The sequence below is a fragment of the Phragmites australis genome, chromosome 21 (assembly GCF_958298935.1).
Source record: "Phragmites australis chromosome 21, lpPhrAust1.1, whole genome shotgun sequence".
NCBI classification, from domain to species: domain Eukaryota; kingdom Viridiplantae; phylum Streptophyta; class Magnoliopsida; order Poales; family Poaceae; genus Phragmites; species Phragmites australis.
In genome coordinates, this window is record NC_084941.1 from 3198645 (window position 1) to 3225635 (window position 26991).

The 26991-nt window shown below is 45.0% G+C and overlaps 3 protein-coding genes across 3 annotated transcripts; 1 reads left to right on the forward strand and 2 right to left on the reverse strand.

Annotated features, from left to right (window-relative positions):
* Positions 1 to 6514: 6514 nt before the first annotated feature.
* Positions 6515 to 7943, reverse strand: LOC133904013 (uncharacterized). The gene has a single exon (XM_062345501.1). It carries the CDS (start codon positions 7831 to 7833, stop codon positions 6610 to 6612), a length of 1224 nt encoding a protein of 407 aa, XP_062201485.1. The 5' UTR covers positions 7834 to 7943; the 3' UTR covers positions 6515 to 6609.
* Positions 7944 to 9016: 1073 nt separating this feature from the next.
* On the forward strand, positions 9017 to 9876 carry LOC133902890 (mitochondrial import inner membrane translocase subunit TIM23-2-like). Its single transcript, XM_062344213.1, has one exon. It carries the CDS (start codon positions 9155 to 9157, stop codon positions 9734 to 9736), a length of 582 nt encoding a protein of 193 aa, XP_062200197.1. The 5' UTR covers positions 9017 to 9154; the 3' UTR covers positions 9737 to 9876.
* A 977-nt stretch (positions 9877 to 10853) lies between these two features.
* Positions 10854 to 14464, reverse strand: LOC133904094 (uncharacterized). Its single transcript, XM_062345577.1, has 8 exons — positions 14123 to 14464; positions 13838 to 13982; positions 13577 to 13745; positions 12596 to 12866; positions 12022 to 12284; positions 11719 to 11934; positions 11431 to 11542; positions 10854 to 11324 (listed from the first exon to the last, which is right to left on the reverse strand). Exons 1-8 carry the CDS (start codon positions 14271 to 14273, stop codon positions 11281 to 11283), a joined length of 1371 nt encoding a protein of 456 aa, XP_062201561.1. The 5' UTR covers positions 14274 to 14464; the 3' UTR covers positions 10854 to 11280.
* Between the last annotated feature and the right edge of the window lie 12527 nt (positions 14465 to 26991).

Genomic DNA, 26991 nt, shown 5'->3' on the forward strand with positions numbered 1-26991 from the left:
GCCAAGTTTTGTAGTAGTTATGGGAGGTTACTATGCGGTATGCAAGACCGAAAAGTTTAGATGATTGCTTCTAGAGATAGAGATAAGCATACATCGATATGTGGATCCATTCTAGTTCATCTTAACTAACTATTTTGACTAGTCAAATTGACTTGTTAGTTGATTAAATTGAATTAGAGTTGATGCACAGATCGCTCTACATCCATCCCTAATTGCTCCGGTGCTGAAGAAGCATGTGAAGATAGACACGAGGTTGGATATGGTGCACTGCTTCCGTATCTCTTCATTCCATCCCCATCCATTCACTCTGCCTCCCGATTCCGGACACCTTCCCTCCATCTACACTGCCGTTTGGGAGACCGAGAGCCGTCTTTCACCATCCTCAAGCTCACGTGGCCGGGTTAGGGATGAGAGTTTTGGTTAGGGACAGGGGTTTGGGTTAGGGATGGGGTTCACCACCGCCGCACAGATTTAGAGGTAAGCCGAGGTTGGCTGGTCGACCCAGCGGCGGCACTGCACATTGGCGAGGGGTTAGTGAAGGGTAGAGCAGGTGGGGCGGTGGGTGGAAGAATGGTCGTGCGGCGAGGCAAGTGGCCAGGTGCCATTGGTGGCGTCGATCGGTGTGTGGGGAGGATGGGCCGTTGGGCGGGGGCGGGGGAGGTGCCGGTGCGCGTGGAGCTTGATAACGTGGTCATCGGGGGCGGAGATGGAGGTGAGTTGAGGAAGGAAGAAGACGAAGAAGAATAGAGGAGGAGGAAGGACAGGTGGCAGAAGGAGAGATTCTTATTTGGTGATGCTTCTCTACCCGTTGTGCTCTGAGGGTGTGGAATTTGCTATGCTCTTAAACGTAGGACTCACATAGATTCGATTATAAGCTGCCATCTGCTAATGATATTTTGGGTTTATTTGGTAGAGTTTCTAAATCTGCTCTTTAGAGTAGAATTAATGGAAGCTCTGTCAAGTAGTAGTTTGTAGTTTTTAATTTTCAGAGTGAGTTCGTGAGTGATTTTTTAGAATGAAATAGATGTTAGAAGCTGTAAAAATCAGCTTTCTTTGATTTATTTCTCCTGTAAAATCACTATTTTCATAAAATTTACCATAGAGAATCACTAGCAAATCACTTTAAGCCACATAATCATGTTCTCAGAGACTTATCTCAGAAAATTTAGATTAAGAGGAGTTCTACCAAACAGATTCTTCCTGACATTTCGGTCAAGCACCACGTATCGGACAGAGGTTCCCCTGACCCTGATCACAGCGGGGTGGCTGCGGCAACATTAGGGTAAAGTCAAGTTTAATTCGATTTGGATCAAATAAAAATGAATAAGTTTCAAACATTTCAACCACATAAAAAACAAGGCAGATGCTAAATTTCAGACGATTGAAATTAAAAAAAAAATCAGGTAGATGCCCATCTAATGGCTCACAGTCGTCTTCAACCTCTCACCCCGCCTTGCCATGTTGCGTAGCTCCACCACCTCCCGCCCGCCCCCAACCGTCTCCGATAGTGTCTCCGCTGCCGAATCCGCACCCGCCACCCCTATCGCGCTAACCTCTCTATTTTCATGCTCCCTCGCCTCACCCTGGCCCACCAGTCATCCTCTGCCGCCTCGCTGCCCCGCACCCGCTTCCTTCGTCGGGCCAGCCTGTCTCCCCGAAACTTCCTTTAAAGCCGACAAAGAAGGAACCCCAATCAATCCCCATCAGGAACCGCCGCTGGATCACGCCGGCGCATGTTCACACCGGACGCCACGGAGGACATCGGTTTAGACCCATACACACGCAGATGACAGGGACTAAGAAGCAGAAATTAACCAACTGACGAAAGACAGACCGAAACGTTCACACAACAGCCAGCATTAAGTCTACATCAAGGCATTTTCAGCTTTGGTCTTCCTCCCTCTCAGAGTCTCGGTCATCATCATTAACCTCTTTGGAGCCGGCCGGGGAGGTTGCTGCATCATCACACAATATATTTATTACGGGAAGGAATTTCCTTTTGAGATTCTGAGTCACTGTTTAGATTAAAGGAATTCCTTCCTTAATTCCTTGCTCGAGGTCCAAAGCATTGCCTTTGATGACCACAATTCTAGGAGCGCCTACAATGTTTATTATCATGGAATTCTTTGCTCGAGATCGGAAGGCAGGACACTTGTGTTTGTGTTGCGTCAGATCTGATTGGCCTTTGCATAAAAAATATCATACCTGAAATGAATGCATTCAGCATATAACGATATAGTAAGGTGCTCACAATCATGTACATTCAGAGCAGATCTTTGCTAAGAAATGACATTCAGTGTATCCCATGACTGTTAAAGAGGAAGGAGTAATTTGAGTTTGCTTTGAGAAAGCAAGTACGGATCATATCGACACAAATTGGACTTGATACCGGATCAGCAGTTAGAGATCTGTTAGTTCATCTCCAGCAGATATTCTAAAAATTTATCCTAATACTATTACAGTATCCACTAACACTATTATATTATCTTTTTTTTTTTATCTCCAGCAGTTACCGTATTTCTTACCTTATGTTACTCTCCTCGAATCCATAGACATACTCTGTGAATAGTATTGAGGGACGTAGAGAGGAGTAGCAAATTTACTTCTTCCATATCACTGTTCACCTTCGTTTGTATCACTGTAGAGAGCGATACAGCTCCTGCGGGAGCCAAATGCGAGATCGGTAAATCACTGTAGCACTGAAAAAACGTCTTCACGGGATGCCCTTAGACAGTGATGGAACTCTATGGCTACCCACTGTACGTGGGCCGATGTGATGCATTTGCCCGTGCAAACCAATTTTCCTACGCCCAGGCCAATCCCTCCCATACCTCCTCCAACGTCGCCATCCTCCTTGGCTCCATCCCTTAGCGCCTCCTCCACCGGTCTCCTGCTCCCCTGCCCGGTTTCTTTCCCTTGCCTACGACCGCCGCTAGCAACTTGCGTGCAACATTGGGGATCGGGGAGGGCTTCTAACTCCACATCAGATTTTAAAATTGTAGGTTAAAATAAAGTAATTTAAGTCTATTTTTAGTTTAAAATAAAAACAATATAGCTCATACAAATATAAAAATATTTAGCTCTATAAATTTTTAAAGTTGAAGCTATGCTAAACAGAATCTAGTTCTTTTGTCGTAGCTCCAAGCTCTTCGGCACCTTATGCTCTGTCGTCTTCAACCTCGATCAAGTCGTCGTCTGCCCGCAGCGTCATATATGTACACCTAAATTACAAATCGTAGGCCCACGACTTATGTCAAGGCCATCTCCTATGCTCTTCTGTTCTTCCACCGCGAGCTCTCACATTCGAAATTTCCTGGTCAAAGTTGGAGTCGTTGCACTGCAAGGAAAAATCTTTCACGTGCAAGCCCAAGCCGCCCAAGCCCAAAACTGTAGCGCCTCTGATTGCTCCCGTCCCCTCAGTCAAAAGGCCATCTCATTGGTTTTCCCCGTCTCTGGAAATCATCAGTGTGTGTTGGGTTGCCTAGGAGCCTCTAGCCGGGACAGGTATTAAAATCATCTCTAACACACTAGCTAAATATCATCTTTTATATTTCTATTTGACTATCTACTGCAAAAAGATTTTTTTATATTTCTACATACTACAGCAGACTAGCTAAATCACACCCTCTATATCTTATTTACCTATATTTTATTCGTAACGGTTAGTTTTTTAAAACGGTTATTTTTTCTTTGCAATGGCTATAAATTAATGCATTAGTTTAGATGAAAATTCATGATTTTTCCTGATTTTGAGAATTAAATTTATGCTTAAAAATTCAAGCAAAGTAAAACACAGTCAATTTTGGAGAATTTTCATTTAAAATTTATAAGTGATTTTTAGTTGGAACCAATTAACTTTGTTATTTATTCTATTAGTACAAAAATTAGCGTGATTTTAGGAGCTCTATAAAATTACTTTTGAAATTATGAAAGAGGAGAGAAGGAATGTAGTTTTGAAGTATTTGGTCAACTTGTTGTCTTCTCTCCTCCCACCGACGTGTCCAGGAGCCCAGCAAGGCACGATAGCAAGGGAGGAGCGCTCACTACATTTGCCGATCCATTCTAGTTGGATGGCCAGTGAATAGGGATGGCGAGTGAGATAACGAGACTGTTGGAGACTTGTTTTCTTGGTATGGTGAGAAAGATGATGATGGCAAGCAGGATAGCGAGGCCGCTGGAGATGCGCTAACCCAGGCCAGTTCAACATAGGCTTCATTAGTACAATAGTCTCATGTTTGATTTTTCTTGTATAACATAAGTCTGGAACTATTTCTAGTTTGCTTGGAGTTATACTGTGGTGAGTTTAACTTCATCACCCCTTCTGAGCTGTGATCAAGAACAGCTACATTTTAATGTTAGGGAATTAGACACGTGAGACAACGATTTAACATGAAAAAACATTCCAATATAGAGGTAAAAACCAACGGGAAACAAATACAAGACATACGCTTTTTGGAGTCATATTCGATTAGGAATATTTATGACGATGAATAATTGATAGTCATCATATCTATGTATCTCATGATGTTTCGTAATCCTCAGAGCATATCTTTATCTTTAAAAAAGAGATCCTTGAAAGAAAGAAAACTACTCACAGGTACCCAATGCATCCCATATCCGGGAATGTCTATCTCCAAAAATAAGAAGTAAGAGTTCAGATGATGTACGATACCCCTATATATATATACAGAACCAAATGGCCCTGTGGAGGACAAGCCAAAACGAGTCGTCACAAACGATACAAGTTCTACAAGCCCGTACAAGCCAACAGAAATTAAGAAAGAAGTCACCGACTAGATTTAGATCCATCTATACTAGGTACACTTACTTTAACAGGCTCAAATTGATACAAAATAAACAGAACATAGGATTATTATCCGCCAGCTCACCTCCCTCTTGTTGCTCCCGGTCAACGATGGCACCGTCGCCGGCACCCTCAACCCTAGCTACCGCCCGCACGAGAGAGAAGAGAGGGTCGGGTGGGGGAAGGAGAGAGAGAGAGGGGACGAGGGAGAGGGAATTGGGTCGGCCCGTTCGGTCTGCCAGCCCGAGAGAGGAGGAAGGGAGATAGAGAGGAAAGAATGGGCAGTGCTCATTTTGACCGGCCGAGGAAAAGGGAAAAGAAAGGGAGGGAAAAAAGAAAAAGAAAATTGAGCCCAATAGAGCCCATATGTACAATAACTTTTAATAATTTCTATGTTTTTCTAAAACTTGAGTGTATGTGTGTGCAAATTAGATGTACAATTGAATGCATGTACACCATGTTCACCATGCAAATTAGGCATGCAACATGTCTGCGTGTGGCGCCACGATACCGATGCCACCGACGCCACGTCCTCTCTCATCACCTCGGCCATCACCATACTCGCCTTTGGGCTACCGTGCAAGAAGATTCACATCTGTGGGTACCACATATGACAACAAGAACCAGATATTCAGTCTACAATATTATTTAATATAAATTTATAATACCGTTGCAACGCTCTTACGTGAAACTAGTAAGTAAAAAAAACAAAATAATTTTGAGCCACGTGGAGCAGAGCAGTAACCCGGTACAGTTACTGCCGTGCTCAAGTTCAACGAGTAGTTGCCGCACCCGAACAGCGCTGATCTGCTCTCCGTCACTTGGACCCAGTTTCGTTTAAGAATGAGTGCATTTTCAGTTGCACAACCAAATCCACAGAAACCCCATCACAAATCCCCCAAAAAATCAGTAAAAAAAACACGCCAAAATTGCTCAGGGCTCGTAAGGTGCCAGGTGCATGCTAGATCTGGTGGAGCAGCTCCCGTGCCAAGACTCCGTGATCCAGGTCTTCCTCTCCGGCGACCCGATGGCCTTGTCGCTTGTCGGGATGGATGCCTGTATGGCGATCGCGATTCAGTCTAGAGTTCACTGGCACGAGCTCTTCGTTTGGCCGCCTGGACATTCTACGATATGTTGAATGCTCGGAGCGTCGAGAGCGTCGCGTTCCACGGAGAGAAAATGTACTGCACCCACGCGGGGAGGTGTCGGTGGCGGAGATAATCATTGAGTTGCTACCGTAAAAAAAAATGACAATTACGGTTGAGTATGACATACAAACCGTCTTAAATCTACAGATCATCAATGGCGAAAAAAAACGAATACCCCGTCGGTGGTGGGAAAGAAAAAACGAAGGGGTTAGGACCTGTTTGTTTCAACTAGAGATTCTGAAAAATAGTTTATAAAAGTTGAATTGTGAAAAGCTTTTAAAATATAGATTTAAAAAAATTTAATAAACAGTTTAGTAAAATAGACTTTCACAATCTATCAAAAGCTGAGAAAAACTAGCTTCTCAGATTCTCACAATCCAACCAGCAGATTTTAAAAAACTATAACAAAAAACTGCCTGTTTGTTTCAACTTCGAATTATAAAAACTGAAAGTCAGAATCCGAAGTTGAAACAATCCAAAATTGAAACAAACAGGATCTTAGTGTGACGGCGAGCTAGCCGAGGGAGACAGCAGGAAGAGGGTGGGCGACGTTGCCATCACGGAGAAGAAAAGTGCACATTGATTGAAAGGTCGAAGAAAGAATCTCGTCCGTCCGATGCAGATCGTATGGATGGAAACGGTCCCTAAGAACAATGACTAGTATTTGGGGAAGAACCAGCCACGGCGCGCCCACCCTGCCGCAGGGGACTCTCGCCGGCCGTCGACTGGGAAGATCGTCTCCTCGCTGCGCACCCACGGGCTCTCCATGTCCACCACCTTGACGAGCCCGTTGGGGTGGCCCTGCCGGTCAACGAGGTAGACGCAGTTGGCGCGGCACGCGGGGAACTCCGCCGGCGAGAGCGCGAACGCGCGGTTCCGCCCCAGGAACAGCGCGTGCCAGCCGAGGTCCACCCTGCGCACCAGCCGCACCGTCCCGTCCCCCAGCCACTCCACCCCGTGCACCTCCACCACGGGCGCGTACCATCTGCCGCCGGTGTCGCCATCGTCGTCGACGGCGAGGCCCAAGCCCATATCGTCGTCCGAGTTGTGCACCACGTCGTCGAGCACCGAGACGAGCAGCAGCTCGCCGTCGCACTCCACCAGATGCGTCTCGACGACGCGCCTGCCGCTGCGGGCGACCTTCTCGTCGTCCGAGTCGTCGCCGTCTGCGTTAACATGCTCGAGCGGGATGACCGCAGGCGCGTCACCGTCGAGCTCGCAGACGCAGATCTGGGACTTGAAGGCCACGTAGAACCGCCCCCTGTAGTGCTCGACGGCCGCGTAGCCGGCCACGCTGAAGTCCAGCTGCGTCCACGCCCCGGTGGCAGAGCTGTAGTACGCGAGGCAGGTCGTCGGGAACCCGACGACCACCGCGGCCCAGCGGCCGACGGCCGTGTCCGGGTCGGCTGACAGCACGACGGTGGTCACGTCGATCCACTTCTTGAAGAACCCGATGGGCGGGAGGGGGACGCGCCTGCCGGTGACGGGGTTGACGAGCACGATCGCCTTGGGGATGGTCCTTGGGTCCGAGAGCGCGAGGTACCCATTGGACGAGGAGAGGTACTCGAGCCCCGCTGGCACGGCGGCGGCGAAGGACACGAGGCTACCACTGGGGGAGAGCCAGAAGGACGACATGGCGTGGGCGCCCCGGCCAGAGCGGTCGGTGCAGGAGCCGACAAGCCAGGGGCGAGGGCGCCAGGCGGCGGCGGCGGCGGCCCACCCTGCGCAGACGGCGCGGAAACGGATGCGGTCGGCGTCGGAGGGGAGGAGCGCGAAGACGGCGAGCAGGAGGTCGGCCGGCAGCGACGACCACTCCATGCCGCCCATACGGTACACCATGCGCCGGGGTGAGCTAACGAACGAATTGACTGCCTTCTTCATGGGGTTGCTTGCTTGCCTTGGAAGCAAACAATGGGGGAAAGCCAAGTGCGCAAGTCAACATAGAGAAATGCAACTATCTTATGCTTTGCGCACGCGAGATTTATTTTGATCGTAGATTTCTATATTTATTTATTTTTTGATTCTTTTATATTTTTTAATAATTTATTTTCACATACCATCTTTAATATAAATTTTAATACAAATAAATAGAACGGTTGTGATAAGGATGTGGATTTTTTCTGTTCGTCAATACGGCTGCTTGCCTGTCTTGGCCGTTGTGCGGTGTGAATTAATATGCAGGTCGTCGTCTCCAAGGGGAGTTTCGCGGAACGTGCGTGTGATTTCCACGTAAATTTGACGTGTCCTCGGTGACGCGCGACGGCGATTGGGAGCTCGGGGACTCGACGGATTCGTGGACGGCGATGTACGTTGCACAAGCCGGTTTGCTTGGTGGTGACCGGCGACCTTTCCAGTCTACGAGTAGGGCCGAGTTCTGTATACGTCGGCCAGTTCTCGGTGCTTTCTGTTGGCTCGGTCCGTAAAATGCTAAGAACATCTTTAACTATATTTTCTTTATTTTATTTTTTTATTCATTTTTATTTTTATTTTTTTTTATTTTCTTTCATCTCTAACAACTTTACTTCGAATGAAATCACGAAAAAAAAATTCATCTAAAAAATAATTTTAAATTTTTTTTAATGACATAACTGTAAAAAAAAATCGTTGGAACATAAAAAAAGAAATTCTCTCGGACATATTCTCAGGCCTAGTGGCGACGTGCTAACTGCCATCGGGCAAAGTTCTAGGTTTTCATAATTTCATCCGCTTGCGACTCTGCAAGTTGCAAGGCGGCCAATCCGACTAGAGCGCTTTGGAACAAACGTGGATAAAGAGGAAGATACATAGTGTTTTAAGCACGATATGAACAAACTTAACGATTATAGTGTTTGAAATGCGGGAGTTTATCCCAACTAAATACGTGATGATCTGTTGCGTGTAAAACGATCGGCATCTTCGTTTTTTTAGGATGTCAGGATCATCGGTCATTATGTTCTCCGCCGATTTCATGATTTGATGAGCATAAGCACCTTTTTTTTTTACTTCCATCCAAAAAATCCTCTCTCTTTCTCGAACCATTCAAAAAATATCTACTACAGAAAAGGCCCAGCTGGAGTGTTCTAGATGCTGCCAATACAATATCACTCCCACTAGGGACGTCTTCGCAAAAGGCGGCTACCTAAAGCGAGTTCCTTCCACAGTTTCCCGGCCCCCGGACCTCCCGCCGCCGTGCGCGCCCTAAACCCTAGCCCCCGCCGCCGCTATGGCCGACCCGAGGCTGTTCGCGTCGGGATCCGACGACCGCGCCGACGCCTCCGCCGCCGGGCGCCGGCTGTACAACCCGTACCAGGACCTCAGCATCCCCTACAAGACCCTCTACGACCTCCCCACCTCGCCGGAGTTCCTCTTCCAGGAGGAGGCCGAAGCGCAGCGCCGGTCGTGGGGCGAGAACCTCACCTTCTACACGGGCATCGGGTACCTCTCGGGCGCCGTGGGGGGCGCCGCGCTCGGCCTCCGCGACGCCGCAGCGGGCGCGGAGCCCGGGGAGACCGCCAAGATCCGCGCCAATCGCGTGCTCAACGCCTGCGGCAGCTCCGGCCGCCGCCTCGGCAACAGACTGGGCGTCATCGGGCTGATGTACGCCGGGATGGAGAGCGCCATGGTCGCCGCGCGCGACCGCGACGACTGGATCAACAGCGTCGCCGCAGGGCTCGGCACCGGCGCGCTCTTCCGCGCCACCAACGGGCCGCGGTCCGCTGCCGTCGCGGGCGCCGTCGGTGGGGTCCTCGCTGGCGCCGCCATGGCAGGCAAGCAGCTGGCCAGGCGATACGTGCCTGCCATATGATCATGTCTCTGCGCTGCCACATGGAATCAATCCGTCGCCATTTTTTTTTTTTTTTTGTTTATCTGATGGTCTCCAGGTTAGCTTCTGTATTTGGGAAGGGGTTTCCCTTCTCCAAAATGATAAATCTATGGTACGTTAGTCACTTAAGCATATGTGTACGATCAAAATGGAGAATTTTGACCTGCATTGCAATGTAACATCATGATTAATGTATTAATAACATGCATTTTGCTGGTGTTGCTGAGCAATAAGAGCTGATCCTTGAGTCTGAGGCCATGTTGACTTGTGAAACATACTTGGTCATGCAGTTTAGTTCTGCTTAAGTAGCCATTGTGCTTTATGTTGAGGTAAAGGTGCAGTGTCGAATAAAGATCGGTTGATCATTTGATATGTTTTCTGTGTGTTCTTTCTCTGCCATCCGATGATATTAGTATGTGAATCGGGGTATTGCTGTACCTCAAATGTCTTAGACTGCGATTATGAATGAGTTTGTAACTGCTAAGCTAATTTGAGTTCGCGACAGTTATGCCTCAAATGTCTTCGAAAGAAGAACAGAAGCATCCTATTTCCACGACTTAAGTACCTGCAAATAGTTTTGTTTAAGTGCAATGAAAACCACTGTGAGCCTGCATTCTTCGCAACCCCCCAGCCCCAGGTTCAGTACCTGCATTCTTCGCGTGAGCCTGTGTGGTAGTTCAGAGATGGAAGATTTGTTCTTATGTTGTGGCTATGGAACTTACTAACTTGGTTTTAAAAGATGGAACACGGCTCTCGGGAGGCAGGCTGGACGTCTGCATCTTCATTCCCGTGCGTACCATTATCAGCTGATAAAATCCATGCGCCACGAAGAAATTACGGGCTGCACTTCCTGATGCGTACTATATCCATGATCAATTCAAGGCAAGCAATTACAGCGCTCAACGACAGGCTGCTTGAACCAAATGAGAAATTTCTTGTATTACCACGAATTTTGGGTATATTTTGTGCCAAAAAGAGAGAAAACAATGCAAAATTCAATGAGCAACCGGCACCTCTTAGAAAGTATCTTCAAAGAAACAGGATCTGAGCTCAAAAACGAAACCACCGTACCAGTGGAAGACGTTTCATCAGCAAATCGTAGCAGCAAAATTTGAGATGATCATTGATTAGTGACACAAAGATGGAGTCAATCGTCTTCTTACATTACTCAGCGTTTGCATCCAAAACGGAGGATACAGGCTCAGGCTTCTGCCAAGACACTTTTAGGATTTTAATACAAATATCAAGCCTATCAGCAAACACAAAGGGGGAAAAGGAGAGAAAAAATAGGGAAGCTATGCCAAGATCTACTTTGCTGTGTGTAGCTCAAGAGTCGAGACTCGCTAGATCATGTTCTCTGTCCTGACAAAAACTGGAAACTGTGGGAACACCATCCCAACAAACAGTGACTAAACTGAGGTCTGTTCCAACCTGCTGATGTCGATCTTATTCAGCAGCCTGGTGGAAACCACTTAAGGATTGGGGCGGTTTTGATGTCCGATTCACTTCTATGGTCCTGGTGCCTTCTAAGGGTTCAGTGGCTCATCTTCTACAGTCATCTCTACTGCTTCTGCAGGAAATTTTATCCCATAGTTAGCAATTGAGAATTCCTACATTCTGATTCAAAGGTGGAAAAATGATCTTTATTATATTAAAATAGAACAAGATGAACATACTTGTTGATCTGTGAAGGTCAGAGACAACCATTAGCCGCCTCTGCAAGATTGCTGCCATCAAAAGGAAAATGGAGCACATGCCGAACATGACAGTGATTGAGAATGCGTTCACCTGCAGAACATTTGTAAGAAAAATATTATTGGGACAAGACGTGTTAGTATAACAACTTTTAGTGTAATTTTTATTTCTCCAAATGTTTGGCCTGAATGAGTTTACGGCTTCCTTCATGGTTAGTAAATAAAAACACATAAAACTGGAAATTAATTGTCAGTTTGTTTGTTGCTCACATTGTAGAGTACCACACAAACAAACAGGTTGAGTGGTATGCGGAAGAAATTCATGATTGTGCTTCTTGCCTCCTCAGGAATAAATTGAGATCTCATCTTCATGATTGATGGCCAGAATATGCCAACACATGACTCAAATGTACAAAAACCAAGAAGCTGTAGACAGCTTCCAAATGAAATGCTACCACCTTTCTCCGAGGAGGGAGGTACTAGAAACTGTCAAACATAACAAGGCAATATTAATGTCCAAATTCTAGAGAGAGAGAAGGAGATAATACAAGCGGTTGTAATCAACAGACTTACATTGGTGACAACTGGGAGGAAAAGAGTAAAGGCTGATAACAAAAACACAATCTGCATATAACCTTCAACCTTCAGCTTCCGAGCTAATAGACGAGAAGCAATTGAGCTACCCAACATTGAGGAGAGCATGAATGTAGCAAATATGAAGCCATGAGGAATATCTTCATCATTTGGGCTCAGAGCAGGAGTCCAAAGGAAAACGAAAGTGTACATTGAACCCTCAAACAATGACTGTATAGCTCCAAGCAATGCAATCTTTTCATCTGAAATTTCATGAGAAGTCCTTCCATTGTCAATACAACAACAACAACAACAACAACAACAACAAAGCCTTTGTCCCAAACAAGTTGGGGTAGGCTAGAGATGAAACCCACAAGATCCAACTAAAAAGATGATGAAAAAACAATAATGATAATAAAGATACTAGTAATAGTAAAAAATAAAAGTAGTAACGGTACAAGGAGACTGATGCATAAGTTATAGTTATAGCACATTGATTGCAAACTTTCATTGTCCATGTTAAGTTCAAAAAATTTATTGCACCAGTTCCTATGCTAGGACAGGCTAAATCTACCTGAAGCGATGGCCTTAGCTGCAACCTTGAACTGGGTCATCAAGTCCTTGCTGTCAGATGAATCTCCATAGTTCTCACTCCATGATGATAAGATAATTGCCATTCCTATTGCTAGGAAGCAAGCAGCAGCATCAAATGGAGCCACAGGGCCAAAACCCATGTTATCAGTAAGAAAATTTGCAAGTAGCCCAGCGACAATGGCAACTAAACCATTGCCAAGAAATATAGCCTTGGAGAAAGTTATCGACAACCATTGTGGATCAAATCCCCTCTGTACAATAACAACATAAATTTGTACATTGTCAGCAATAATAAAAGGGAACTCCCTGAAGGTATTGAAAAATAATGCCGTGATTAGTTCATCATTTTTTTTTTAAAGTACAATGTTGACCGTAATAAAAAAGAACAGTGCAGTGCATTGAAATGCAGAAAATGAACTTCTCGTGATATCCGTACATATCCATTAATTTATACAGAAATGGGCTAATTATCAGCAGGGTCATCCATCGTCCTGATAAAAATTAAATTGAACTGGGCCACAGTTTAATTGCTGGCCTGTTCTGGCCATGCCATGGGAACACCAGATAGTCCAGATCTGCCAACATAAGGGCTTGAAATCAAACAAAAATGGACTGCTGATGAGCCAGCAAGTCTAAGATCCTGATGAACTTCCTGTGTTCTATTATGCATCGACTTCACGAGATCATCGTAATTGTATTTTAATCCAGGTATCTTCAATTTTGTATACATCAAAGGTCATTTTATATATAAGCTATCTTGTACTAACAGTCAAGCCTCCCTAATACATTATATTTAGTTAGCTTCAGTCAACCTATATACCGGTTACTGGCCACAGATATACACATAACCGAAAGCAAAACAGTCCAAAGAGGAGGCAAAAGGAGAGTTCATTAGGGTTAAAGCTAAAGCAAGACATCTTCAAGGTATATGTATCACGGGGAGATAGATCTGGGCAGCTACCTTGTTGTGCTCTGCGACGAGCCACGACTCAAACGCCGAGAAGAGCAGCGATGTAGCAATGCCTCCGAGCACGCGCCCAATCATCAGAATCTTGTACTGGGGGGAGTGCTTCGTGATGCAGCTCAGGATGTAACTGATGCAGTAGGTGACGCACGCCCTCTTCCGCCCCCTGAACACCCAAAACCCTCCAACCTCGTCACCATACCCACCAAAACACAACAAAATCAACGCACTTCACCCATCACGGAAGGGGGCACGCACTGCTTATCTGCGAGGGATCCGACGATGGTGCCGAAGAGCATGGAGGACCCGAACCCGGCGATGAAGAGGCGGCCGATGTCGCCCTTGTCGAAGCCGTACTGGCTGTATAGGTAGTACACGTAGGGCCCCTGCAGCCAGTCCCCAGCTGCAACCATTCGCCACAGCACAACGCCATCAGAAACCATCAGACCCACCAGCATTGCGCCGCCACCCCAGATCTGGAGGAGGCAGCGCCGCAACGCAACGGGAGTTTGAGGCTGGGGAGGGAGGAATCTGGGGGCGTACACATCATGAGCGAGTAGACGAGGATGTAGTTGTTCTTGAAGGAGTTGAAAGCCGGGGAGGTGGTGACGCTGTCCTTGCCGGACTTGCCGAGCTCCAGCGCCGCCACGACGGCGGCAAGGGCGCCGAACACGAGGTAGTAGAACACCTCCATGGCGGGGCGGGGCGGGGCGGAGAGATCGCGAGGTGGAAGGGAGGAAAGGGTGGTGAGATTTACGATTGGCTCGGCTGGCTTCTCTCCGTTTCGAGGGGATTCTGGTTCCGAGACACGGAGACGGGCAGCGGTGACTGTATCGACTGATACAGTGGCCGATACGGCGACCGTCCGTGACAGCTTCGAGTGCTATAGTGATGTAACAGGAATGCCGAGAGAGAGGTGTGTCTCAAATTTGCTCACCCTCCATCCTCCTTTATCATTAAATGATGGTAGATCTGAAAATATAAATATAAATAAAAATATAGAAAATAAAGTAACAGTTAAAAATAAAAAATAAAAAAATACTATAATAATATTAGAGATGTTATAATAGCAATATAAAGAATAAAATTTTAAAATATCTATTAAAGATAACCTTAAGTTCTATTTAGTTTAGCCCATACCTGCCCTAGTGGAGTAATTAGTCACATGAGATCTGCTCAATACAGACGTGAAAATAAACTGGGTGTGGGGGCCGGGGCGGGGACGAGCCCGCTCTTAGCGTCCCATCTGAACGACTATGTGGAGTGAAGTCAATATTAATATTAACTTTTTAGCAAGACGAGTCGGCTTCAATCCAATCCAGCCCTATATTTTTGCCATTTGGGAAGTTTTTTCCAATTTTTTTTTTTTTGCCATTTGGGAAGTTTTGGCACGAAGACGGGGCATTTTGACACAGCAGCTCGGGTGTTATCGTTTGAGATGCTGCCATCGGCTAAAATAATAAAAAAATAAATAACCGCGGAGACAGGCAGTGGGCATTGGGGTTAGGACGGTAAAAAAAATGGAGTCTCGTGGCTACTTGAACTCGACTGGTTATAGTTTTAATTTAAATTTGGCTTGAGACTCTAATAAGTAATTTAAAGCTAGCCATAAGCTCACGAGTTTATCGTGCTCGAATAGCTCAGCTAACTCTAACCAGGGGCGGAGCTATGTAAAAGTTAGGGGTGTATAGGACACCGGGTAGTTTTCATTTTCTAGAGATCCATTATGTATATTAGACCTATGTGACACTCACTATCTGAACAAATAGGATATTCGGATGAGTCGAACATACATAGTTACATGTATAGGATATCCGGTCATTTTAGTTTTGGATCTATCACCGACTCTAACTGTTGTCCATTGAGGTAAAGTTGGTGTTCATTCACTTTAGCCGAGTTTATTTTATTAACATCATCATCGAACCCAATGTTCAACAGTTTAACCTTAAAGTCACGTGACTATATACATATATAGATTATAGATAGAACTATAAAAAAACTTGAGACTCGTGAGTTACTCAAACTCGACTCACTCTAGACTCGATTGTAGCTCAACTCAAAATCCTAACAAATCAAGCTCAAGTATAATTATAGACTCGAACATATCTTTAGTTTGGATCAAGCTTGACTTGAATTTCTATCAAATTTAATCTTGAGATGACATGCTCATTTGAGCTCGGCTCAGTAGATAGCCCTACTGGGTATGATGTGCGCGTGCCAAACATTTAGCTGGTCCACACGGGGTGGGTGCTCGTACATGCTGATGATTTGCTTTGGAATTTTTGACGAAAATCTGCTCTTGCTGGTTTCCAAATGTTTACTAATTTTAGTGGTTTTTCTGTGAGATTGTTCTTCCATGATGGTTTTTCTACTGGTTTTGTATGATTGAGATGGGTAAAAGAACAATTTGATGTTTACCTCGTCCATTGTTGCTTGTTTTAGGAAATATTCTTCGACTTCAAAGTCGTTCGCTTATACCTCTAACTATAAAAAACGGATGCAAAGTCACTCATTAAGTTGATCCCGTTAGTAATCTGCGAGACTGCGACACGTTGATTTCCACATCAAAGAGTTTTAATGCATAAACAGCAATGTCAAATGGAGCTCTTATCCTTTTTCTTCTGTCTACTCTTGAGCTCGCCATGGCGATCAGCGCCTACTCCACCTTCGAGGAGCGCGTCAACATCAAGCTTTTTCAACCCATCCAAAATCGCAAAGCAACACTTTATACAGTAGTTGTAGTTAGATGGGTATCGAATATAATGTCCGGAATTTGCTTTTTCGGCCATTGCACCAAACAGCTCATTGGTACCACCACTCAGCGATTTCAATTTTATTTTATATTTTTTATCATTTATCGGTAATAAGACCGAAATTCTACGTCATTTTTCGTTCTCTACTCTGTAAATCCTACATTTTTCGAAATTAGATATTCCATCCTCTTTCAAAATTTTCAAAATGCATAAAATTTTATTAAATTTTAATCCCTACTACTAGTTGCCTCCTCTTTCGTTTGCCACGTCGATTGAGCTTCGCGACAGATCTGACCTTAAGAGGAAACAAACCATGCCAGAAAGCTCGCATCGTCACGTTAGATCATCTCTAGCCGATTCATGTCATGGTCTAGAATCCCTTCACGAAAGGATATTATTTTTCCTTCAAGAATCCTTTAAAAAAAGTATTGAAGATGAGAGGAAATAAAAAGGAACGAGAACGAAAAGTAGAATCAGAAAGTGAACAAAATAATAAAAAAATATGATTAGAAATGGACTTAGCCGAGGCTACGACTTCGTCCCTGTGGGCCATGGCATGGCAGATTGGACTTGCTAAGCGTGCAATGCACATAAGAGCAGTCGGCACATCGGCCTACCGAAAAAAGTTGTAAAAACCAACTTGCTTTACAGTAAGAGAACCTATACGTGCACCGGTTGATTTGCATCCTTTCTATCGCCTTTTCAAAAAAAACAAAGATCCCTTTTGAGATGTATCGCTTCTACAAAGGACAGTGTTCACTGCTTGCAGAAGAAACCAGTTTTTTCCTTTGCATTGGGCCGTGGCCCAGCGTAGAAATATCAGAAAGGCATGGAATGGCATGTCGTGCATTCGGCCCCCGTGCTTCGGTCCAAATGGGCTTGGCTCGTCAATTTGGGACACAAAGAGCTGGGCTGCATCTCCTGAAGTCAGAACATGTTTGGGCGTGCCAACAAGGAAGTCAAATATTCGTCATCAGCACTGCATTCCATCAAAAAAATTATATTCGTCATTAACAATGAGAAAAGAAGATAGAAGTAACTGACGGTCAGATCCAGATGAACCAACAACAGAATGCACAAGCTTCCAAGTTAACGGCGACAACGACGACTCTGCAACAGTCGAACTCCCGGTTCAGCAAGATCTACACCAACAAACCCTAATACCCATATGCTACGACTCTACTCTGTGTGCCATCGCAAACTTCGAAGATTGCGCGGGGACGCAGGTGGAGTCCACGTTAGAGCAGACAGACGCTGAACAGCGTGCTGAAGAAGTGCATCTACCGACGACCTACACCAACACGCCTCCAGACAGTAGGCAACAAAAAACATATGAGGTACAAAATTTCATCGACAACATTACTCGGCCTCTGCCTTCACATATTATCCTTAACTCACCGGCCGTGAACCTAGTCACGGCCGCATCACCTCAATCCAATAGAAGAAGTGATCGTCTTGCAAGAAAAGCCACGCCAGGGAAAGACCATATGCAAATGGCCAAAGACATTCTAGCAAGGAAACTTGGGGCGCTTTCACCTACTGTTCAATCTATCTCTGACCTTCGCGCATATTACATGCAGCGCTTTGCCCAACCACTTTCTAAATATGCGATTGAGGTCATCCAGGAGCTGGTGGACAAAGGCCTCCAGAAGCAGAAGAAGATGAACCATGGCAGGGTCGCTCCTTCCTCGACGCCGGTAGGGGAGGTCGACATTGCGTGATGTAGTTTGCCGACTCAAGTCCAAGTCACCAATCTCTGTTATTCATCATGTCATGCTTGTTGATCTGTAGTATACCCGCCCAGTTGTTGTCGTGTTCGCTCTTCACTTCATCTAGACCCTTTCCAAGTCGCCGTTGTGTCTGTACTTCTGCTCACAAGATGTGTACCAGCTACCCGCCATGCTGCGATGTCATTCATGCTTTGGTGTTTAGGACGGCTCCATCAAGCGGCTACCCCACCTATGTTATCTCGAGTGTCGTTTTGCTTATCGCCTATGTCACAATGAAACTGTAACATATTATGTTGGAATGTTCGCGGGCTTAATGCTCGGACCAAAAGAGCAAGCGTCCAGAACCTGGTGACCTTGCACGGGGCAACTATTGTTTGTCTTCAGGAAATTGAACTGCAATCTTGGAACAATCAGCTTATAGTGGAGACCCTGGGACCAGACTTCAGTGATAACTTTGCTGAACTCCAAGCTCAGGGCGCTAGCAGGGGAATTCTGCTTGCCTGCAACCACAAATTCTTCACACTAATAGATCAACACCACACAAACCACACCATCTCAGGTACCATTTCAATGTTGGCTGACAGTGTGGCTTGGAGCATCACCTCTGTCTATGGCCCTCAGTCGGACTATGAGAAGATCGAGTTCTTGCGAGAACTCTCTCTCCTAAAAAACTTGATGCGGCCATAATGGTTGATCGTAGGGGATTTTAATCTCATAAGCAACACGGCTGATAAGAACAACACGAAAATAAACATGTCAATGATGTGTCGCTTCCGTAAGCTGATCGATGATCTTCAGCTTAGAGACTTAGAACTCCATGGCCGCAAGTTCACTTGGAGCAATGACCAAGCTCGCGCAACACAGACAAGGATTGACATAATGCTAGCCACCCCAGAGTGGGAGCTTTGTTTCTTTGCGTCATACTTGCAAGCGCTCTCCTCCAATGAATCAGACCACACAACACTCTTCTTAACTGGGGAATCCTTACTCCCAACAGTTTCGATCTTTCGTTTTGAGTCCTTCTGGGTCAACATACTTGGGTTTCTTGAGATTGTTCAAGAGGCCTGGCTAAGCTGGTGCTGGTCTACGATGCAATTCTAAGATTCCATGTCAAGCTAAACAGGATGGCCAAGGTGTTAACAATATGGAAAAAGAAAAATATAGGAGATCTTAAGCTAAGGATGGCAATTGCACGAGAGGTGATCCTCAGGCTGGATGCAGCGCAGGAAGACCAAAACCTTTATGAAGATGAGTTGGAGCTCAAGAAGAATCTCAAAACGAAGCTTACGGGCCTCGCGGATTTGGAGAAGACTAGGGCCAGACACCATTCCAGATGGGTTCACATAAAGAAATTAGATGCAAACACAAAATTCTTTCACATTAAGGCAAATGCTAGAAAACGCAAGAAATACATTCAGGCACTCCACACAGTTGATAGAGTTGCTATAACGCACAAAGACAAAGAAACCGTTATACATCTCCACTTTGTTAATCAGCTGGCACCAACAAACCGAGGTATTTAGCCTTATATTGGACTGCACTTGGTTACCAAAGAAGCGATCTGTCCAGTTTAGAGACACCTTTAAGTGAACAAGAGCTTCTTGATACAATAATCTCATCTCACCCTGAAAAGCCCCAGGCCCCGATGGGTATATTGGCATTTTCTACAAAAAATGATGGAATGTAATTCGTGAAGACCTTGTAGATGCTGCTAACACGTTCTCATCCAACAAGCTGCATTTGGTGAACACTGCAAATGTCATACTCCTTCCTAAGAAATCGTAACCAACAAAGGTTTCAAACTATCGACCGATCAGTCTTGTTAGCAGTCTGTCGAAGATAATAACCAAGATGCTAGCCAATAGGTTAGCACGGTACCTCGATGTTCTGGTGTTGAGAGCCCAAAGTAAATTTATAAAGAAACGCACAATCCATAACAACTACATGTATGTGAACAGTGTGATTAAGGAGTTGCACAGAAGAAAACGCCCAACGTTGTTTATTAAGCTGGATATTTTGAAGGCATTCAATTCAGTGAGTTGGACTTACTTGATTGATGTTTTACATAACTTTGGTTTGGGAAGGCAATGGATAAACTGGATTTCGGCATTTCTTGCCACTTCTTCATCGAGGATCCTACTAAATGGAATCCTGAGGCCACTGATCAAACATGCTCGTGGCCTCCGACAAGGAGATCCTTTATCACCGATGCTCTATTTTGACTATTGACACACTGCAACGGATGATCGCCAAAGTGAAGCAAGTCCAAATTCTTAAACCTCTACTCCTAAGACAGGCAAAGCTCAGATACTCCCTATATGCCGATGATGCCGCCCTCTTCGCGAACCCTGATTGAAAGGAGTTGGAAGCTATACTACTGATCTTGGACATATTTGGAAAATGCTCCAGACTTGGGACAAACCTAAGTGAAACATAGATTTATCCTATCCAAAGCCGCGAGCTCCCCTTAGAAACCATTTTACAAGGTTTTCCTAGCAAGGTAGAGGCCTTCCTATGCAAATACCTTGGCCTTCTGATCCATACAAGAACACTCAAAAGAATTGATGTACAACCTCTCCTTGACAAATTAAGCAATAAGCTGCCAGGTTGGTAAGGGAAGTTCTTTTCCCTATCAGGCCATGAAACTCTGTTAAATTTGTGCTGTCAGCACAACCAACATATCACCTTACTGTCTTGCCTCTCAAAAAAGGATTTCAAAGAAAACTGACCGTTTGAGGTGCAGTTTTCTCTAGCGAGGGGAGGAACCAGACAAGGTTGCAGGAGGCCACTGTCTGGTAAGATGGGAGACCGTCACTAAGCCAAAGGATCTTGGAGGGTTAGGCATGCAAGATATGCAATGATTTTCAAGAGCCCTCAGGTTACGATGGCTTTGGTATGAATGGCAAGATGAAGATAAACTGTGGAAGGACCTTCCAGTGCCTTGTGATCATGGAGACAAAGACCTTTTTCACGCATCAACCATAGTAGCTATTGGCGATGGTGTAAAAGTGAGCTTCTGGCACTCAAGCTGGCTCCAAGGAAAGGCACCAAGAAACATCGCGCCACTTATCTATGCAAAATCTAGAAGGAAAAACTTTTCAGTCAAGGATGGCCTTGCGGATCAACGATGGATTGGTTATCTTGAGCCTATAAGGAGTGATTAAGAGCTTCACCAGATTGTCAGCTTGTGGACAGAGCTCCGTGACGTGATGCTATGGCCAGGTATAAAAGACTCCTTAACCTGGAGATGGACGACAAATGGAAGATACTCTGCTCAGAGTGCATACAAAATTCAGTTTGTGGGGCTATAAAAAAAACAACATGCAACAAGTGTGGAAGGCCAAAACTCAACAAAAATGCAAACTCTTCTCATGTATACTTTTGCGAAACAAAATTCTTACTACAGACAACTTGGCAAAAAGAGGTTGGCTCCGGAATCATACATGCACTCTATGCAATCAAGAAGATGAAACATCTGTACACCTATGTAAAGATTGCATTTTTACCAAGGAGGTGTGGAGGCTTATCTCTCAAAGACTAAATTTAATTGGAATGCCACCGTTCTCTCAGTTCCAGACCTTGAACGGATGGAGGAAGGCAGCATCAAAGAACATTGACAAGCAGCTGCGAAGAGACTTCAATGGCGTGGTTATAACCTTTTGGTGAAACATTTGAGAAATCGAAGAATCTTCCAAAACAAATCTTCAGACGCACCGCAAGTGGCTCAAAGCACTTTGGATCAACTTGAAGAGTTCCGAAGGGCTTTGTTGCTAGGTTGAGGTGGATTTTCAGGTCGCTACTGGCTGCTGCTTGTGGATTTTCATGTCACTCCTGGGTGCTATTTATGGCTGCCGTTTCTGCTGGGAACCTTCTCAGCGTAGGACGCCTCCCCAGTAGACTTCCTTCAGGCCACATTTAGTAGCTTTCTAATTTGAGTTCGCTGGCCTTTCTTTGGGAGGGACCTGTCGATCTTTCCCCTCTCTTCGAGTTTTTCCGTGTTTCTCCTTTTTCTGAACTAATTTTACTTCTAGTCTAATAAAAACGGCAGAGCTCCTGCCGCAGTTTCTAAAAAAAGGAGACAGACAGAGTGAGAACACATGAACTCTGCTTTGGATTAAATCAAACAATAGAATAGTGGCAACAGCACAAAACTCTCATTTGGAATTTTGCTCCTAGAGACTTTTACGGTAGGCAAGCCGAAAACTTTTCTGCACAAAGACCCCCCAATCCATCTCGCACTCACCACTACCAGCCATTCTCAGTCTTCAACATTTTTGGATGTCTCATTCAGGTGAGCACATCCGGATAAAGGCTTGGAAGTAACCATGTGACATTGGCCAACACAAACACGACGAGCTCCCTTTACAAGAAAGTAACGACGCCCTGTGTTGCATCAGCGTCACAAACCTATACTGTTCCACAGCGGCGTTTGTGCGGTTAGGTCTCATGCATGACGCAGCTCCTCCTGAACTGATCCGAATTAGCACATGCGACTATGCAATGCCATCGTATGAACTTTTTGTTCTTTACCTTTTTTTTTTTCATCTGTCATTTGATGCTTATCCAGAATAGCTTATGACCTGCTTACCTCTGATGGATTAAGTGCTAACTTCTACCATTTTCCTGCCTGCTACTGACACCATCGTTCTGTTCCTAGCTGAAAGGCTTTTGCAGCTTTGCCTCTGGTATCCCTTGCGTTTGCCTGAAGCCATTTCCGGAGAAGGCATCTCTCTGCTCTTCTGCCGAAAGGCTTCTTTAGAATATACTACACTAAGCTGCTCACTGGTCATGGTGAACAGAATAAAAGCAAGATGAAGAATAAGCAAAAGCTCACTGCCGACTCCTAACAGCTAATGTTGTCTGCCGCGTCTATCAGGCGTTGCTACGAGCCTCTGATGACGAGAGTATGGTACACATGATCGAATGCGGTCCCTATTTTCTCTACGCGTGGTCACATTTTTCTTCTGTCGCTGATCACCGATCAGTGATTTAAATTTTTCATTAGGAAGTTTTGCGTGTTTTGTAGTTGAGGACTTCGTCCACTTTGTATTAGTCACGATGGCCAATATTTCTTCAATTTGGCCGGCTCTTTCCTTCCCGTGATGAGAAATTTGTCATTTTCTTCTTTATTACGTAAAAAATACGTAGTGATTCTCGCACCAGACAGTATATCCTACCTTTAGTCCTACAGACTACCTCTAAACTTCGCAGAAATTACCTACCTTATACCACTCAATCTCTACTACTCCATTCGCATATGTTCCGCTCACGAAAATCCTGCTTCCGCGTTTCGCCTCTTGCTCGCGCGCCTGCCTGCCCAACGTCATGCACATCGGCCACCTCCCGCAGCTCCTGACTGACACCCGTACATAGGCGGATCCAATGACTAAGTAACATCTAAAGTTAAAAAGGTCTGCTTTTGAAGTGAAATTACTGCAGAAAATTACCATGCTTTCATTGAAACAATGCTGTGCAAATGTTGACGATCCTTCACACATCATGTTAGGTCGTCGAGCCAAGGCAATTAAGTGTGTCCCCTTTTCTTCTTAACAATTCTGGACCGTGCGTGGCTCAACAGGACGGTTTCTAGGTTCCCGAACGCGAATATATTCTTGTCAAAGCTCACGGGTATGCCATCTTTCAAAAAGCTCGTCAGTGGACGGCCATTTTGGATTCAGTCTGCCAAGTGTATTCCTTTAAGCTACTGTGTTCAGCTGTTGCAGCGTACAATATCACCCTATGAGAAAATCTTAGGTTAGGAAAAGCTCCGGTGCATTTGACGCTTTTCCTGTGTGTCCAAGTGCAATTCCAGCTGCAAAGCTTGCTCTGTTTTGCTGGAGAAACCAGCGGAAAGCTAGACGTGTGGTCCTGCATTAGTGCAAATGGGAATCGATGCTAGACATACACTTTTCCAAATCTAGTACAATCGACATGAACAAAATCACAACGAGCTGATTTCGGAATAACAATCCGTGTTGCAACAAAAACCAACTGCAAAATTTCTTCTGCATTAAGAAATTAGCATCAAAGTTTCCCGACCGTAGCTTATGAAGTCCCTGGTATGAACAGAAATAGCACAGCATTTCGCCGTAGCTTAGTAAAACTACTTAGTATGAGGCAGCAAAAGATGGCAAAGGAATATGAGAAAGTACTGGTTTGGTTAAGTTGTAAGCATATAATTCCTCAAAAGTTTGAGCTTTCGGCACATTATTAGTCAGTGCACGCATAAGAATCAACCGTTTTTCTGTTGATTTTGTCATCAACAACCTTACGTTCCCAGTGTAATCCATGAGCTGATCAAACAAGCGTCACTGAATGGGTGTTTTTTCTTTAAAACAGGGATCAAAATCAGTATATATTTGATGCCAAATCGCTAATGCATCTCAGAATCCAAGACACAAGAATATTCTTGTCCTCAGTAGTAGCTCGATAAGAACTTGTCTGTCGGCCTCTCTAACCTGGAAACTGTTTGATTGCTCGGCTTTTTTTAAGTGGAAAATAGATTCTATTACATCCTAGGCTCAGCTAAATCGCTGGCCACAGGACTGGTTATAAAATATGGGAAATGATTGAGCCATAGATGAGGATAATCCTCAACTAGACTAGCATCATACTTTGCTAAAGCATCTGATACTGAGTTATAATCACGGGTACAGTACAATACCTGACTTCCGTGAAGTGTATCGGTAGCAAACTTCGCGCTTCCATCGCCAAAACACCAAGAGAAGAAAGATCAAAACTAGTTTCCTTCATAGCAGCAATGAGATTCGACGCATCAGACTCAAGAATAATTCTTGTCATACCACAGATAGTCGCCTGACGGAGAGCTATCATCACTTCTTTCAGTTCCGCATGGAAAGCATTGCCAATTCTTTTGATTTTTCCTGCATCAGCTACTTGAATCTCGCCCATCTCATCACGTACTACAAAGCCCCATCCTCCTGATTTGTTTTCCTCATTAAAGGAGCTATCAATATTTACTTTCAGCGCCTGATAAGTGGTGCTTTTCATGGTGCTTTTGGCTTCTCGGTTGGGCTCAGAACTTTCTTTTTCAGCTGGTTAAAATCTAACAAGAGGTAGGCAATACGATGGTTGACTGCATCATTATTTCTCTAGTACTCTCTCTCAAGTTTATTTTGTTTCTTGCCGACCACAAGACCCACAACAGAGTGCAAGTTTTCATCTGTATTGCTGGCTCTAGAGTCCATAAAATTCTAAACATTTCTTTCGCTGATTCACAATCTAGCAGTTTTAGTCAAACTTCCTCCATATTTTCTCTTCTCCATGCTTCTTTCACCCATTTGCATTTTAAGAAAAGATGACCCATCTTCATCCAATTTGCAGCATATTAGACATATCGTGTTAGCATGGAAACATCTTTATTTTGTTTGGCACTTGCATATCCCATATTTTTTGTCCAAATTGATTAGGTACTTTTATCTCCCTTCGAAGTCATAGAATCTCTCTGCAAAAGTTTATCCCACAATTGGATTTCCAATTTATAAACTGATTTAACAAAGAACAAGCCCTTAACATTGGAGTGCCATGCAGGCATGTCTTCAAATTGTGCATTTATCGGGATTGACAATACACATTCTGTTTCACTTGGGCAAAAGATTGAGTTTACCCTCCGAGTCCCATTGATCGTTTGCTCGGCTTGATAGGTATACGAGCTGTTCATCGTTTTCGTACTAAAAACTGCGACGTCAATGGCGCGGCCGGATCTTTCCAGAACGCAGATTATATTCTGGGGATTTCGGTGCGGGTAAGATTAGATATCCCCTCTTCACACCTTTGTCACCGGATGGCGACATGAGCTTCTATGGTCACCATGAAGAGCTTGCTCGAAGAAAGCAAACCACTAGAATTCTGAACCTGTTTCTCCACAGAACTATAGTTTTTTGTTGCCATTTGTTTAAGCTGATTTTTTTTGGTTGAGAAATTTGACACTTGCGTTGACAGATAAACACGATGCAAATCGAGCGCAATGGAACGAAGGAACGAACAACCGAAACGACCGAGCCGCTCTGCCAACCGCGGAAAACCCAGAAAGCGACCGGCAATCCGGACGTGGCAGCGGCGGTGCCGCAACGGGACTGGACGCGTACGCCACGCGCGGTGCCGCCGAGCGAACGCGGGGATCCGCCGGCTCGGGCCTCGGTTCGGCCGCGCCGCGCCGTCCAAACCCCAGGGCCCCCATCTCCTGTTGAGCGCCTCCGCTTGCGCGCGGGATTGATTGACCAGCGCAGGGCGCCAGCGAAGAATTCCACCAGACTATGTGAATACAAACTTTATAACGATATTTATTTATATTAAAATTCATACTAAAAAAGATAGATAAAAAATTATAAGATAAATAAGAAATTCAATGATAAACGATTAGATAAGTATAAGATAGAAAGAATAAATGATAAGATAGTCCGTGTCTGTACCTTCTATGGAGTTACCTTTTCTATACACCCACCACGCTATGGATCTACAGTGGTGCTTCCTCAGCGACCAGGGAGAAAGGGCTTGCGTTTTCGCGGTTGCTTCCTTCTCGGCTGCACTAGTGCCCAACACGCATCAGTTTAACCTTAAACCGCACGAGGATAACTCTGATCCTCCTTGACCAACACAAGGCGCCACAGTAACGTGGTGTGATGGGGACTCGACAATTGGATAATGCTGTGGTTCGGTGTGGGTACACCATGTCACGGCGCGAGTTAGAGCCAAGACTGACTAGGTATTAACAAGCCCAGAAGGGAGCCTCAGCTCATACCTAACACCAGTCACGCTTGACCACTTTAATCGCGTGCCATGCCTCCTCCAAACAACGTCGCCATATCACATCAGTTCTTCCTCGGGAAGAAACAAGTTGGCGACACCGTTCGGTTGAGGTACCAACGGCGCAATACACTAGTAGATGAACGTTAAGATCAAATATGGT

Bases quoted from the DNA above. Each gene is read 5' to 3' on its own strand.
- LOC133904013 (XM_062345501.1), bottom strand. From the start codon at position 7,833: ATGAAGAAGGCAGTCAATTCGTTCGTTAGCTCACCCCGGCGCATGGTG.
- LOC133902890 (XM_062344213.1), top strand. From the start codon at position 9,155: ATGGCCGACCCGAGGCTGTTCGCGTCGGGATCCGACGACCGCGCCGAC.
- LOC133904094 (XM_062345577.1), bottom strand. From the start codon at position 14,273: ATGGAGGTGTTCTACTACCTCGTGTTCGGCGCCCTTGCCGCCGTCGTG. The intron at 12,867-13,576 runs GTAGCTGCCCAG...GTTATTGTACAG, and splicing joins TCGTCGCAGAGCACAACAAG to AGGGGATTTGATCCACAATG. The intron at 11,543-11,718 runs GTGAGCAACAAA...AATGTTCTGCAG, and splicing joins TTTGTGTGGTACTCTACAAT to GTGAACGCATTCTCAATCAC.